General features: G+C 35.1%; 1 protein-coding gene across 1 annotated transcript; it reads left to right on the top strand.

Annotated features, from left to right (window-relative positions):
* The first annotated feature begins 4843 nt into the window (after positions 1–4843).
* LOC145685075 (uncharacterized) lies at positions 4844–5533 on the top strand. The gene has a single exon (XM_081757419.1). It carries the CDS (start codon positions 4844–4846, stop codon positions 5531–5533), a length of 690 nt encoding a protein of 229 aa, XP_081613545.1.
* Positions 5534–15711: the final 10178 nt, after the last annotated feature.

Raw genomic sequence — 15711 nt, 5'->3', positions numbered from 1 at the left:
TGTGTATACATGCAATGGTATATTAATATATGTATTATAAAATGAACATGTAAGCTTCATACAAAGCGGTAGCCAACCATTGTATATATTTCCTATACACATAAAATAAAAAATCTGTTAATATTTCCTTGCTGTCTACAATATGAGTCGGTATGTATCACATAAAGTGGTAGCTGGTATACGTTCATTCAAATAGTAATATATGTATGCTGTAAACCTAATACAAACTGTTTTGCTATCCATTCACTGACATAGTAAAATTATATGGCCCGTATGCCAACCACTACGGTTCTGTGCTATGCTTTATACCATATACCGTAGCAAAGGTGAAAATGTTCACATTCATGTCAGTACTAACTCATATCCGGTATGCATTGATCATATCTACTATACTTTATTACATATAGCGCCTAGAACGTACTAATATAAAAATGGCGGAAAAGTTTCACGATTACTAAAAGCTAGCCGGGCAATGTGTAAATGTACAATGGTCTACTAATACTTTATTATAGTAACAAATCTCCAATACTTTATTATAAAGTATCCATGCCACCCAGTGTACGCCAATGTCTGTATTATGCAAGGTCGCCATGTTTATTACACATAATGTATACAAAAAAATCCGTGACGCTATTGTTTTCTTACGTTATACGTTTACTGATCATCCATTAGCAATAATGTATACTATGTACACGATAAGAGTCGCTAACATTAATAGTGTGGCACCTACTGCGTATACTATCAGCTATACGTCTACTTTTACCATTCATAGGATCTAATGTATACTATGTACACGATAGCAGTCGCTAACATGAACAATGTGGAAGCTATTCCATTTAGTACGCGCTTTGCGTCTATTTTCCGTATCCATAGGATCTAATGTATACTATGTACACGATAGCATACCGCCGCTGTGCTAATGCTGTATGTTTCATACCATGTTACTGTCACCCGCTATACAACTAAGTTACATATCCATAAGTATTATTATATAGGTCATCCCTTAATGCCATTCTCAACCATCATATTTACTAAATGCTAAATTTGCATTTTCATACGCTATATACGCCATCCGTTTATGCTATTGTCACCCATTGCATCCATCTAATTTTGCCCTTCCGTACGCTATATACGTCATCAATTAATACTACTGTCACCCAACATGTTAACTACCCATTGTACATGTATTTTCCATACGCTATATACAACACATCATGCCTTCCCGCTGTCATCCATTGAATTTGCTATACACTGTTCACCCATACGCAATATTGTATGCTGCATATAGCACAACATCTATTGTTGTGGTCAATTATTACCATTACTACTCACGGTGTACCTATATGCAATATAGTATACTGCATATAGCACAGCATCTATTGTTGTGCATATTTAATGCCATTACTACTCACGGTGTACCTATACGCAATATAGTATACTTTTTTACAACGTGACATTTATTCTCACTAATATTCACTGTACATAAAACTTTACAATGTCGGCCATCTTTCTTTTAAATCTGCGGCTTTGCATACTATAAGCGGGCATTTCCACAAATATCTCTTACGCACGCTTCACCATAATACGCTACCGTCAAAACCATATACGCAATGCCCGCGTTTTTCATCGCACCACAGCAAAAGGCGGGTCGCATATACTTCGTCAGAAAAATGGCGGTCACGCAAAACAAATCAAGTTCCGTACACAAAATCATTCACAAAAGTATATTCCGCATATATATAAAATCAGTTTACTATAAATCAAGTAAATTCCTATGTTCTTTCATTCAAAACATGTACAGTTTCTACTATACATGAATATCAGTTACCATAACGTAAAGTGTGTTCTGCCATATGGACATTAGGTAAGTAAACTATTTCTTGTTTTATTCCACTATTCATAAGTTCGGACCAACACGACAATATACTAACTTAAATTTCATTATTGTCTGCAAGCTAAAATGTTAAAGTATTCGTCTTTGGTGCTTGGGGGGGGTCCCCGCCAATTATTTCAACATTTTTTCATAACAAACACCTGCTCAAAGGTTTTTCGGGAGTTCCTTCCACTTTCTATATACCTTTCTTTACAAGTTTCATAAAATCAATAGTGCCTTTTACCTCACCGGCATAATCGTCGGACGTAACACAATAAAATCGTTACATAGTTCTCTCAATATTTCCCCCTTCTCCGCCCATCATCATTCAGTTACTTTAATCATACGTCTCCCGTTAAACTCACTCATCTCATTTCGCAAATGTACCATACTTTGTATGCCAAAACAGTCTCTTTTTTTTTCTCTACATATTTAAATAAGGCAATGTCATTTAAAACTTGTACACCATTTATTCATTCATTCAAAATCTTTATGTTCGCCATTGCTTCTTACTCTGCTAAAAGAAAAACAAAATGGTGGAAAACCACCAATGACCACTGTATTTTAACCAACAACTCCACCCATTAAAGGCAACCCTTCTGTCAATGTCTTCAGTCCCGCCTACTGTCCTTTCAACAGCTTAAAACTCCTTCAGGTCAATTTTCAAGAGCTACGCCCTCCTGTCAATTTTCAAACCCCCTTCCAGATAGCACTATTTTCAGCCCCGCCTTCCTGTCAATTTTCAACAGCTTAAAACTCCTTCAGGTCAATTTTCAAGAGCTCTGCAAGATACCAGTTTTCAGTCCCGCCTCCTGTCATTCAACGCTAGTGATAGTTAACAAGACTTCAGCCATTTTAAAAATCAAGCAAAGTCTCTTCATTATTTTTATAATCTGTTTTAAAATTACATGTAAATAGTTTCTTTTTTCAAATAAAGCTCTTTTAACTTCCAAGTTTAAAGCGCTTGGCTTCAAACCCCAGCACCAAAATAAACATCCGTTGTGGCTAGCGTACGCATTTTTTCCGTAAAAAGCCAAATTCCATTCCCGGCGTTAACTAACATATGCGTCTTTGCCGTGGCAAAGCCGGGTTCCATTCCCCGCGGCAGCTAGCATACACGTCTTTGCCGTGGCAAAACCGGGTTCCATTTCCCCGCGGCAACGGCTAGCGTACGCGTCTTTGCCATAGCAAAAGCCGGGTTCCATTCCCGCGACAGCTAGCATACACGTCTTTGCCGTACAAAAGCTGGGTTCCATTCCCCGCGGCAACGGCTAGCGTACGCGTCTTTGCCGTGGCAAAGCCGGGTTCCATTCCCGACGCCATCTTATGTCTTTCAAATTGTTAATATAATCATTACAAGCAAAGTCTTGTAAGCATATACAACAATATAGCCTCACTGCCAATAATTAATAATTGCCAATAATTGAGTTAATTCATAAGCAACTCAACAATCAAAGTACTACAATTATATATCTAATAACAGGGCATTTATCTCATCTTATATATTTTTTTTAATATTCAATTGATATAAATAAATAAAATTCCTTACCTTCAATAATAAATCCAGTCGTTCCAATCAAATTACACCGTCTACAAACAACTTAGCACTTAAAACACAACAATAAAATCATGTAAGGCAATAAACTTTATTTATAAATCAGTTTTTGCTTCTTATCCACAAAAGGAGGAGGGATTTATCTTCGCCCACGTATTTCATCCCACGTTCATGCAAACGAAATCAATATCTCTATGCTTATTATCCAAAACTTCCCTTTTGCCCACGCAAAAGAAGGGCTCACTATCAAATCCACATTTTTCAGGAAGTCTGCTCCAATTAAACAAGATGATACACATATCATTACTTCCTTTGATATTCTAATCAAACACACAAGTTACGTGACTCAGAGCATATATTGCTTTCCGTAACTTTATTCATATCTTATATTCAATTTCCGCTACAAAAGGGGAGAAAACAAATCATATCACAGCCTCTTCCGCTCTAATTAAAAATTATCATAAAAGATTTTTTTTCAAAGTATCAAACTTTCTTCCGCTCCAATTAAAAATTATCGACTCACAAAATTAATCATTCTTTGATAATTTTTATCACTTCCGGGTCTAATCTCCCCCAGTGCTATTCAAGGGAACACACAGTGATAAATTCCACTGTATACTATAGGTCTTAATATGAGAATTACAGTCTTATCAAAGAGAACTTCCTGTATACATTTATGCTATTTTCTACTTATATATATATATATATATATATATATATATATATATATATATATATATATATATATATATATATATATATATATATATATATATATATATATATATATATATAAATTACAAACATCAAAGTACCAAAGTACATTGCCGGACCTCTTTGGGGCGGCGGCCCATATGCCCCTCTTCCCTAAGCCACTGAGCAACATGAGATCAGAAATTTACGAATAATGTATTTTAATTATATTTTGTATTTTATTACATAATTACATTATACGCGTATTACATCGATTTTTTTTTATAAAATTCTACACCAGAGCATAGGTCGTCCTAATTAATTTTCTTTAACTGATTTTCCTTGTGACACCAGAAGAACATTACTATAGTATTAAATTTTCTTCTTTCTCTTCCTTATTCGATAAAGATAAGAAAGATGCCTAGTGCTGTGTTCAAGCCATGGTTGACGGAAAGCTAGTCTGAAAATGAAAGAGTAAAACGAAGAGAATTCCATCCAGCCGCTCGAGTCAGTGCTGGCAAATATAGGGAAGAGAAGAAGAAGAAGAATGTTAAGTGCGTTCTGGAGAAGTTGTATTATAATGAATACAACAGAGAGTATGACAAGAAGAAGAGGAGAAAAAGTAAGCGAGAGTATGCTTTTCCCGGGATTTGCTGCGTAGGACAGTTTATGAATTTTACAAGGAAGGTATTTCACCGTCAGTAAAGTCATTGTGCGAAGCAATGCGCAGGAAAACCGCCAACACCGATTACGAATTTCCTTATTGTGCTCGGACATTATATACATTGTTAGAAAGTATGGGATTTAGGTATCGGAGAGCAGATAGGAAACCACGCAGGATGGAATCACCAGAAATTATTTCGTGGCGATATCGTTATATTGAAGAAGTAAAAAAGTATCGTAGTGAAGGATTTCGAGACATTTATTTAGACGAAACATGGTTCGATACCAATACGTGTAAAATGAAGAACTGGACTGACGACTCGGAGAATTGTTCGGTAGCAGTGTCAGATAAAAAGGGAGAACGAATAGTAATAATTCATTGTGGGGGCCGTAATGGGTTTGTTGAGGACGCACTTTTCGTAACACACAAGAAGATGGAAAATGCTCCTGCGGACTACCACGGTACAGTGACTGCAGCCATCTTTGAAGAATGGTTTGAAAATTTCGTGTTAAAACGACTGGAAGAACCATCAGTGATTATTTGTGATAACGCGTCAGTGCATTCCCGTATTAGTAATCCGAAGCCAAACTCTTCTTGGCGGAAGGAAGACATTATCAGGTATATGAATCAACGTTGTATACCTGTACCTAATCCCATTCCAATTAAACCAGTACTCGTAGAAATTGTAAACAAACATGTCGGTTTTCAAGAGAAGAGGTACGTGATTGATGAACTTGCTCTTGCATAAGGACACGTTGTGCTACGTTTGCCACCTTATCATTGTGTATTGAATCCCATCGAACAAGTGTGGTCAGAGTTAAAACGGCGAGTGGCGGCCAGGAACTTAACAGGGCATTCCGTCAGTGCTCTCATAAACATAATAAAGGAATCAGTTCAGAACATAACGCCGGAAAAATGAAGAAACTATATTACTCATGTAGAAGGTATTGAGGACAGCTATCGTGCTCTGCATGCATTCATGTTTAAGCAATAACTGCAGCATAATATGATATACTTTAAGAAATTGGAGTGAGAAAATTTAGTGGAGTGGCCTGTATCTTATTACATATTGAGAAAATAATTATAGAATTTTTCCTCTTAAAGTGGAATTTCACAAAATGCTGGAGCAAGTGTTCACTTACCTTTAATAATGAGTTTATATACTGTTTCATCTTCCTAACATGTCGCGAAATATCCTATTCTTGATATACATTTTAAACCCTATTCCTCCACCTTAGCATATACATTTTGATGACATAACGAGTATCGTTTTACTGTAATTAAAACTTTCAAACTATGCGAATTCAAGAAGGAGATTAAAACGTATTCTTGAAACACTAAATCGATTGCAAAAATCCGTTTCTTGTTTTACTCATCTAAAAGCAAATATTTTACTCATTATTTAATTAATATTCTTAATTTTATCGAAACAAAGTTGAAATAAGCAAAATAAATAAATAATAACAGAATTCATTCTCCTTAATCGTTGAAAGTGGTGTATATTTTGTATTTTAATACATACTTTTAAGAATAAATTATGACATTTGCATTAAATAGTGAATATTACACATAATTTCTTGCTATAGATAGATCAGACAATAAAAATATGGTATACTCTGAAATATTAAAATATTGATGTCGTGTACTTAAAAATCTTTTATATATATATATATATATATATATATATATATATATATATATATATATATATATATATATATATATATATATATATATATATATATATATATATATATATATATATACTAGCATTAACACAAAATAGAGCATGTACCTTTCGTTGGCGAGGGGGAGAAAAGAGCAAAGTGGAATCCCAAACCCACAGCAAGGGGGAAAAAGAAAGAGAGGAAAGTGACCTCTTAAACCACGTGTGTAAGTCATAAATCAGAGTATAACAGAGACCAAAACTATGGCAACGTTGGTGGATACACATTTACTTACAATGTCACTAGTAAGAGGATACGAGTGTTTGGACATAGCCGAAACCACCCACGGAGAGCTTTCTTGTTCTTGCGAATTCTCTATTTGATGCATTTCCAGGAGTTTCTTCTCGTTCTTCCCTTACCTTCTCAAACTCTTGTATTTGTTCATCCAGCTTCCTGTCAAGATCTTCTCGCAATTTTCTCCATTCTTCTTTTTGTTGTTCTCGCCATTTTCTCCATTCTTCTTTTTGTTGTTCTCGCCATTTTCTCTGTTCTTCTATAAGAGTCTGTAGCATGACGACAATATCAGTATTTGCAAACTTTCTGTTAGAAGCATCTGCTTGCTCTGTTCTCGTTGGCGTTTCTTCGGTTGCTGGAGATTGTCTTCTCTCGGTCGACGCCACTGCTGTGCTGACAGCGCTACACGTGACACAATCTGCATTAGGAGAAGATGGGATTACCTCCTGTTCGCATACATCACTGCCACAATCAGGGCAAGTTTGTTGCTCTCCAGTCAGCATTTTGGTTCTTATTTCCAGTGTCTGAGCACGCAATCTCGGCATCTGAAACTTAAAAAATAGAACTGTTGTCCCTTTAGACAAATATTCAGAACAACAACAAAAAAAAAAAAAAAAAATCAAATGATGTAATGTATAAACATATGGTTACACAAACCCATTAGATAAAATTATTTCATGGACTAGTTAGTGCCGCCTTTACTCCAGTGCTATTTAAATATCCCAAATTCCTCCATATGTCTTTCTCTCTCTGATTCTTTTATAAATATTCACAAATATTAAAGAATTGTTACCTTACATATATATAAATCAATAAATCCTAGTAGTAAATATTTGTTCTCTAACGTAGTATAAAACTTATGAATGCAAAAACATGAAACTAATAAATTCATAATACGAAGAACAAACGTAAATCTTAATCTAAAATACTACTAAACATACGAATATACAAATGTCACTAATAGATATATACTAATACTGATTTACTTGGCTCAAAGTATGAATACCTATATTAAGATAAATTTACTTATTGAGTTGACTGTACTTACTTTTTTTTTTACCTGTTTCTTTCCGGTATCCTCTTCATTTTTGTTTCTTTTCCTCTGTTACTCAATCCATTCAAGTCCAAGCAAAAGGCAAAAAGAAAACAAACCATTTCTAAGCTGTAGTCAATACTCTTTATTTTACTTTTTTTTTTACGACGTTCAGAGGGTTCACCCCCTGTCGTTTTTAGAAAGGCTAGTGTGTAAACCGTCATTTGTGAACTCTTCTTTTTGACCTGTGTTTTCCTCCCTTCTGTGCTTCAAATACTCAGAGGATGTGAAGCAAAAATTATGCAGCAGACAGAACGTTTCTTTCTTTCTTACTTTTTTTTTAAGTTAAGTTGTTCTGGGTTGTTCCGCTGAAACTGTTGTGTCCGCTATAAATAGGAAAATTTCAAACTATCGGAAATGGAAATTCAATGCCATGAGTGTTGCTACACTCCACAATTTCGTAATTAGGAAGGAAAAATATTTTAATTTGATGTGAAATAATCGAATTTAAGTGAAGCGGGTCAATGATTGCAACGTCACTTATGTCTCGAAAACACGAATCTCAATTTCGATGCGACATTTTGTTGCAGTAAACATTATTCGAGTCCCTGTTCGATGCACTGTTTTTCACGCTAAACATTATTCGGGTCCCTGTTCGTGGCGCCATTTTTCACGGTTATACTTTATTCGTGTGCCTGTTCGCGGCGCCATTTTTCACGGTTAGCTTTCCCGGGGTTTGAGTCCGACTGGAGTCGAACCTCGGTTCAGCTGAAAACGCTACAGATGTGAGGATTCGTCCGCTGGGCCGCCTGAATATTACTTCCCCTCCTACTTCACTTCTAGACCAACCCCTCTCCGGACGGATTCCAGGGCTTTGGAGAAAGGAGTCTTAAAAGTGGAATAAAAAAAAATTGCGAGCGCCAAAGAAAATGCTTTACTCCCGATCTTCTTTCATATAACACATGCTGCATGGCTGAAAAAGGAAAATGTTTTTCTAATTTTGATTTTCTGGGAATAGCTGCACTGACTTTCATTGTGCTGTATAATTTATACACAAAAGGAAAATGGGTAGCCAGAAAAATAATTAGAAATTAATTAACGAAGAATATCGCCAAGTTACTTATAGAAAATAATGTTTTAAGTGAAAGTCAGCTCAGCTAGATCCCTATGTAGCAATACTTATTGTTGTTCTGCCTAAATTGAGATTAGAGGTAATCTGAACTTGATTGAATGGAAAAGATAACACTGAATTTGGATAACATTGGTAGAATTTTTAATTTATATAAGAAAAATAGCAACAGGTAACAACATCTGATGAAAACATTTGCATTTAAAAAAAATGACATACTTATTCTATTGAACTTTTACTGTAAAGGTTTTAATTAAAAAAAAATGAATTTACTACATGAACATTGAAATAGCTTTCTAAATTTTGAATGTCTGCAAAAAAAATTACATAATACTGATCTGTAATATTAATACAAACGGCATTTTAAACCAAATTACGATTCTTTAATTAAAATTCAAGTTTGTAACAAGATTTTAAACTACAAGTTAATTATCATAATTCCATTTGATAAATTTGAATAGTTTTCCTATCGTATACAAATTACTTGTATTGACAATACCAGAAGCGAATCTATGAAGAAGCTGATTGATTAGTTTGATCAGTTACTTAAATGACGGAAAACTTTTAGAAAAGTAATTCAAAAATAGTAAGATAGAATATTGCTTAATGAAAATTTAAGATTATAGAGGTCATGACCTTTAATTTTGAGAGTTACTTGAAAGAAGATTGACCAGGAAAAATGAAGTATAGTGAATGATCAATTTTTAGAGTACATAAAATTCAGTTTCATAATTGGCTTTATATTTATGAAAGCAAACCATTAATACTAGTTAATACTAATACGAAAATACCATAGTTGTATTTACACACTTCACATAGATGATTCACACTTGACATAAATATACATTACTATAGATCAATACAAAGGAAATGAAATCACAAATCTACTTCTAGAGATCGATCTTTCTTGGCCAATATTTATACTCTACATTACTTTAGGTCGTCGACGCCTAGTTTACCTAACAACTACCTATAGAAAGACTAAAGTCTAAATATGATTTTAAAATTAAACATAATACTTTATGTTCGCTTACAAACATTCCGTCATATGTATTCCATTTTCTTTACTTCGTACAATAACCAAAAATTATCTGTAATACTTTCTTTCCAACCTAATGAAAATGTAGTAGTAGTCTATCAATAACAAAACAAATATTTCTTGTTTAAAAAAAAATCTATTCCTGTCCCTTGAGATACCTTTTATCTTAGCGGACTAAATAATTTAATAGTAACCAACTATATTCGGAAGTTATTATTTAAAATAATTTATCGTAAGTAAGTTACACTTCGATTTTTTTTATAGCTTGTATTAATTAGCAATGAATATGTATAATAACTGATGTTTTCAACCTTCTTTATAAAATAAAGTAAAATGATATTTAAAAAAAATAAAGCTAGTTTCCGTAGTGAAGATACGATGATTTAACTGCACTTGAAACTTTTCATAATTCATTTCAGGATTCTCTCTAAAACACATACAAAAAAAAAAGTGTAGTTCAAATAAATTTATCACTGCATGATCAAACTTTAAATTTAAAAAAAAAATGAGTAGCGTTTCTGGGAAGTTTGTCACTAAAAATCCTTCAAACATTAATGTTCTTTCGTCACTTCAATCGCGGGCAAATGACTGTTGAGTCAGTAGTAGTCAACATCTGAATGAATGCATCAAGAAAAGGGGTAATGTAAAAATAACAACAGAAGTCTTATTACAATAATCTGGACACTTCCAAACTGACCCATATAATACGAATGGTTTGGCGTCCCTTTGGGCGTCTTGTAGTATTCGTGCCAAGAAAGGTTAATATGAATGCAAAGCCAATGTAAAGCATGTATAGATCCTACCTTGTGTTTTAATTTCACACGACAAGTAGAATCCTCATGTCCCACTTGGAGTCCCGAGTTAAAGCATCCAGCTGGACCTTGCCCTCGCTTTGTGGAGAAGACACAGAGTACCATCTTACACACACATAAACTGTCCATTTTAATATGAGAGAGAGTTCGAATTATGCAGGAACTTGGTATATCAGCACTATCGTTGCAGCGACACTAACACTAAGACTTTATCGTAGATGCATACTTGTATAATCAAGATAAACAAAACATATATCTGCAACGATGTTGTGAAGACGTTTCTTTTTCTAGTGTTCTCGCTGCACGTTTCCTGTAGCAACTGACTTTAGTTTTTAAAATTTTTGTCTTTCTCTCTCTTCTGTTAATTTTTGAATTTTCTTCTCTTTGTGTGGGTGTGTTAGTGTGTCCGTTAAAATGGCTTGGGTTTCTCCGCCACCCGAGAGCGATAAATTAGCATGGTGACAGCAAGGGTTCTCGGATCTTCAGTGAGATGACCACTGCTCTGGTTCTTAAAGATATTTTCTTCTCTATCCAGACTCCAAACAGAACACGAGAAAAAAATACATACAAAGTGAAACAAAAATAAAAAACACAAATTTTATTTAATAATACATACACAATTGTGAGAGGTGACGACTGTCATAACTAGGGAAGTTCCACTGGCGCATGAGCCATGCTAAGACATTAATTACTCTCTCACGTGCACGCGGTCGCTCCCGGCTTCTTAGCTATGGGAAGCTTGAAAATGTTACTTTCTGAGTGTGCTTGTACAAATATTTTTGAGTTGATTGATTTTAAGTTTAACGTCCCTTTCAGCAGTGAGGCTATATGAAACGGGGCTTACTGGTTAACACGGAATCCGAACCACATGAGCTCCCGTCGAGTAAATATTTTTATAAGGTGTGTTCAACTACTTTCTAAATTTCGAAATCAGGATCCAATTCTAAATCATCAATTTCACCTTACGAGCCGGAATCTAAACTGTTCTTTTCTAAAAATCTTTGATATTTCTACATTCATTTTACCTGCTTCAAACAAGAAAGTTTTGTCAAATGAAATAGTTTTCGAAACAAAATATTTCAAAATTATATCGAACGTGCTGCAATCAAACGCAAAAAGTTGATCACAAAAATCAACCTGTAAAAGTTCGTCTACACTTCGCAGGATGACAGATGAATAGTATTTCTTGAATTACTGAGTATCAGTATTAAAAACGGCCGACAACCGACCGCAACCAATAATAAAGTGGATAGGGATTATTACGTAAAAAACGAGTTAGACTCGGGCTACAGCGTTTTGGAATAAACATACAACCCGGGTCCGACTCGGGGTTAGGTTCGAAAGTGTTAATATCTTGAAAGCAGTTCTACTTTCTTCCATTCTCGCTACATGACCTGTCTACCTGAACCCCCTAACCTTAATGACTCTAACAATGTTAGGTAAATTTTATAAATTATGTTCCTCATTATCAAGTTCCCGCCATTCATCATTGTCTTCCCTCTTTGGTCCGAATATTCGCCACAGGATTTTGTTCTCGAATACTTTCAGTCTGCGTTCTTGCCTCAAAGTAAAGCCACATTGCCACGTTAAATGAATCTTGTAGCTGTTATAAAAAAAAAAAAAAAAAAAAAAAAAAAAAAAAAACTTGCAACCCGATGTTTCTACTTACACTTTACATGTTACAACTTCTTGAAAGCAAGAAAGACTTCTCCACACATGCAGCACTGCCTATAGTGGACAAACAGTGAACCTCCTCATTAAATACGTGTATTTTGGCGCACTTCTTCTCCCTTTCTAAAAGAATCCGTTGTTTCGGAAGCGGCGAAACTGGTTTTTCTTTCAGGTCAGCGGGAGGGCGATAGCAGGTAGCAAGCAAGACTTCCCAGAAAATTGCGCATCGTTCAACTGCTTACAAGATGGAAAAAAATGTTTTATGACCCTTTCTAGACTATGTGTACACGGAGAAATATGATAGGGTTTCAAGATTTTTTTTTTTTTTTATGACAGCTACAAGTTCTTCTAGCGTGACAACCCCCTGTCATAAGAAAAAAAAATCTTGAAACCTACCATATTTCACCGTGTACACATAGTCTTGAAAGGGTGATAAAACATTTTTTTCCATCTTGCAAGCAGTTGAACGATGCGCAATTTTCTAGGACGTCTTGCTTGCTACCTGCTATCGCCCTCCCGCTGACATAAAAGAAAAAACAGTTTCGCCGCTTCCAAAACAACGGATTCTTTTAGACAGGGAGGGGAAGTGCGCCAAAATACACGTCTTTAATGAGGAGGTTCACTGTTTGTCCACTAGAGTGCAGTGCTGCATGTTTGGAGAAACCTCTCTTGCTTTCAAGAAGTTGTAACATGTAAAGTGTGAATAGAAACATCGGGTTGCAAGTTTTTTTTTTTTTTTTATGGCAGCTACAAGATTAATTTAACGTGGCAATGTGGCCTTAGTCACCTTACTGACGTATAATATGTTAGTGAGTAAAGAGAAAGGGCGCAAGTTATTGTCTGGAAGATGTGACGCTTGAGAAAAAAGTTGGCTAATGATTACTTTGGCAATCTGCTGCAGACCGAGGATCAAAAGATATTTGGCTAAACGCGTCACTGTTGAAAATGAGAGTAATTCCAATTTGTTCAGTTCAGTTCAGTTCAGTTCAGTTCAGTTATCTCCCTTTCGGAAGATTTATAAAGGAAGTCCCAGCCGTAGAGCCTTGTGGACTATTTCACTAAATTTGTTTTCGAATTCCAATTTGCTTTAATGTTGCTTAGCAATTTGTCCTATTGTTGTAAGAATAAGGATCTTACATTATTCAAAATCCTGATTCTTATAACAATAGAACTCATTGGAAAAGCAACGTATTAGAAAATTATCTATCTAACGAAATTTAACGTTAGAAAGCGAGACAATGTCACTTACCTCTAAAGGTGTGAATTCGCTTTCAAACCTAATGTTATCCTCACAAAAGTACCAATATCTCGTCTTCACCTCATTTTACTTACTCTCTTTTTTTCTTATTTTCCTATTTCGCATATGCTTCCGTAATCATTCACTTACAACATTCATTTAACTCCTGAACCTTAAAGGGTAGAAACTGCGACATTAAATGTAAGCTTTCGATTCTTTCTATTTACACTATTCTAGGGTGTAATCGTTTTTATTCTTAAATGTTTTCCATGCTTATTTTTGCACGCATACAGTGAAGACTTTATGAACATAAATGTAGCATTCTTCAGAACTACAGAACCTATGCTCTTGGCTAAGTAGTTCTTTTGCTTAGATCATCGCTATCAAATGATATTTAACGTTGGAACTTGGTTTGCAATTGATATCAACCACTTTTCTTTGATATAACGTGTTATGTGTGGTTGCATAATTACATATATTAAAATTAGTGATAATGTGACATTTACAAATGGTAATACTTATGTACACGACATAACGTCGTAATAAATCGATAGACATTTTCTATTAAAACATTTCTTTTTTCATATTCGTACTCAAATCAGGGTTCCGATATCCCAGCTCCCTCCATAAAATTCGTTGCGCCGGTACGACCTAACTCTGAAACATGGATATTTAGATAGAGTGTGTACTAGTTCCTCTGATGTTTCTTTAACCCCCTTTAATATCTCTTATAGTTTTCGAGCTATGCAGCTTCAATGTTACACCTTCCTCGTTTTCGGCATCGTAGAACTGAAACAATGCGGTTTTTGCCATATGTTCATATGTGTTTTTTTTTTTTTTTTTTACTTGTTTAGGTGAGAGGATTTCATCAGTGGACTTTGGTTACATAATAAATGAACACCCTGTATATATATACAGGGAAATATTAAGTTAGGCTTGTAATACGGTGCAATTTTGGACAAGATACTTGGTAGTTTAGCAACACAGTGATAGTTTTCTGATGTTAACAATGTTATCCAACAAAGAAAATTGTCAAATTCTTTAAATGTTTTTCTCGTCAAAGAAACCGCCGTTTGCTGCTTTCACTCGTTTCACCAATCCGGGCATGTGGCTTACAAGTTTTTGAAGATTTTCATCTGAATTATTATTCCAGGCGTTCTGCAGAATATCAAACGCATCAGTAGCAGATGTTGGACAGTCTTTTCGTACACTTCTGGCAAGCTCTTCCCAGATAAGTTCAGCGGGGTTATGATCTGGAAACTGGGGAGACAATTCCATGATACAAATATCTCATGTGGCTTGTTTCTTTTTAAAATAATTAAAACAAAGTTCGGACGTGTCCTTGTGATCAGTGTCTTGCAGAAAAGGGATTCCGCCACCAATCAAATCAAATTCTGAGGGAATAATATGGCTGCTTAAAACGGAATGAAAACCATTTTTGTCCAGATTTCCTTGTATTTTGTGAATCCAACTAACTCCAGAACTTGCGAAACACCTCGAAAGTATCACAGAAACTCCTTCATTTTTAACAATCGGGGTTACACAGTCAGGATTCATCTTTTCTGTAACAGATCTTCGAACATAAACTTGATGTCGTTGTCCAAAAACTTGAAATTTTGATTTATCAGTCCATAATACGCGTTTCTACTGCTTTGTTGTCATTTTTTTTTCCTTCAGGGTTGATTGGAGCCTCTGTTACTTATTTCCACTGAACCTGCGATGGTTTCTGCACATCAACTCTTACCCAGAGTGTAGTTACACTCAAATGCCGATTCACAGTAATAATTGAAATGTTTGTAGGGTGACTACATTCTGATTAGAGTTCTGCTGCAGTAAGTTCCCAATTTATGTTGCCAAACAATACAATAATACGATTTTTCGTACGTGACGTAATACGAGACCTTCCAGTTTGATTTTTGTCCACGTTCTTTCGTCTTCGCTGAAAACGCTTGATGAAATCACCAAAAGTAGATGGAGTCTATTTCAGTTTGAAAGATATTTGACGAATAGAAAAGCCCATATTATAAGGCGCAATGATACCAAC

Source organism: Thermobia domestica, chromosome 5, assembly GCF_964235325.1.
Source record: "Thermobia domestica chromosome 5, izTheDome1.hap1.1, whole genome shotgun sequence".
NCBI lineage: Eukaryota > Metazoa > Arthropoda > Insecta > Zygentoma > Lepismatidae > Thermobia > Thermobia domestica.
Note: the sequence above shows the minus strand (reverse complement) of the source record. Positions and strands in the feature narration are given on the sequence as shown.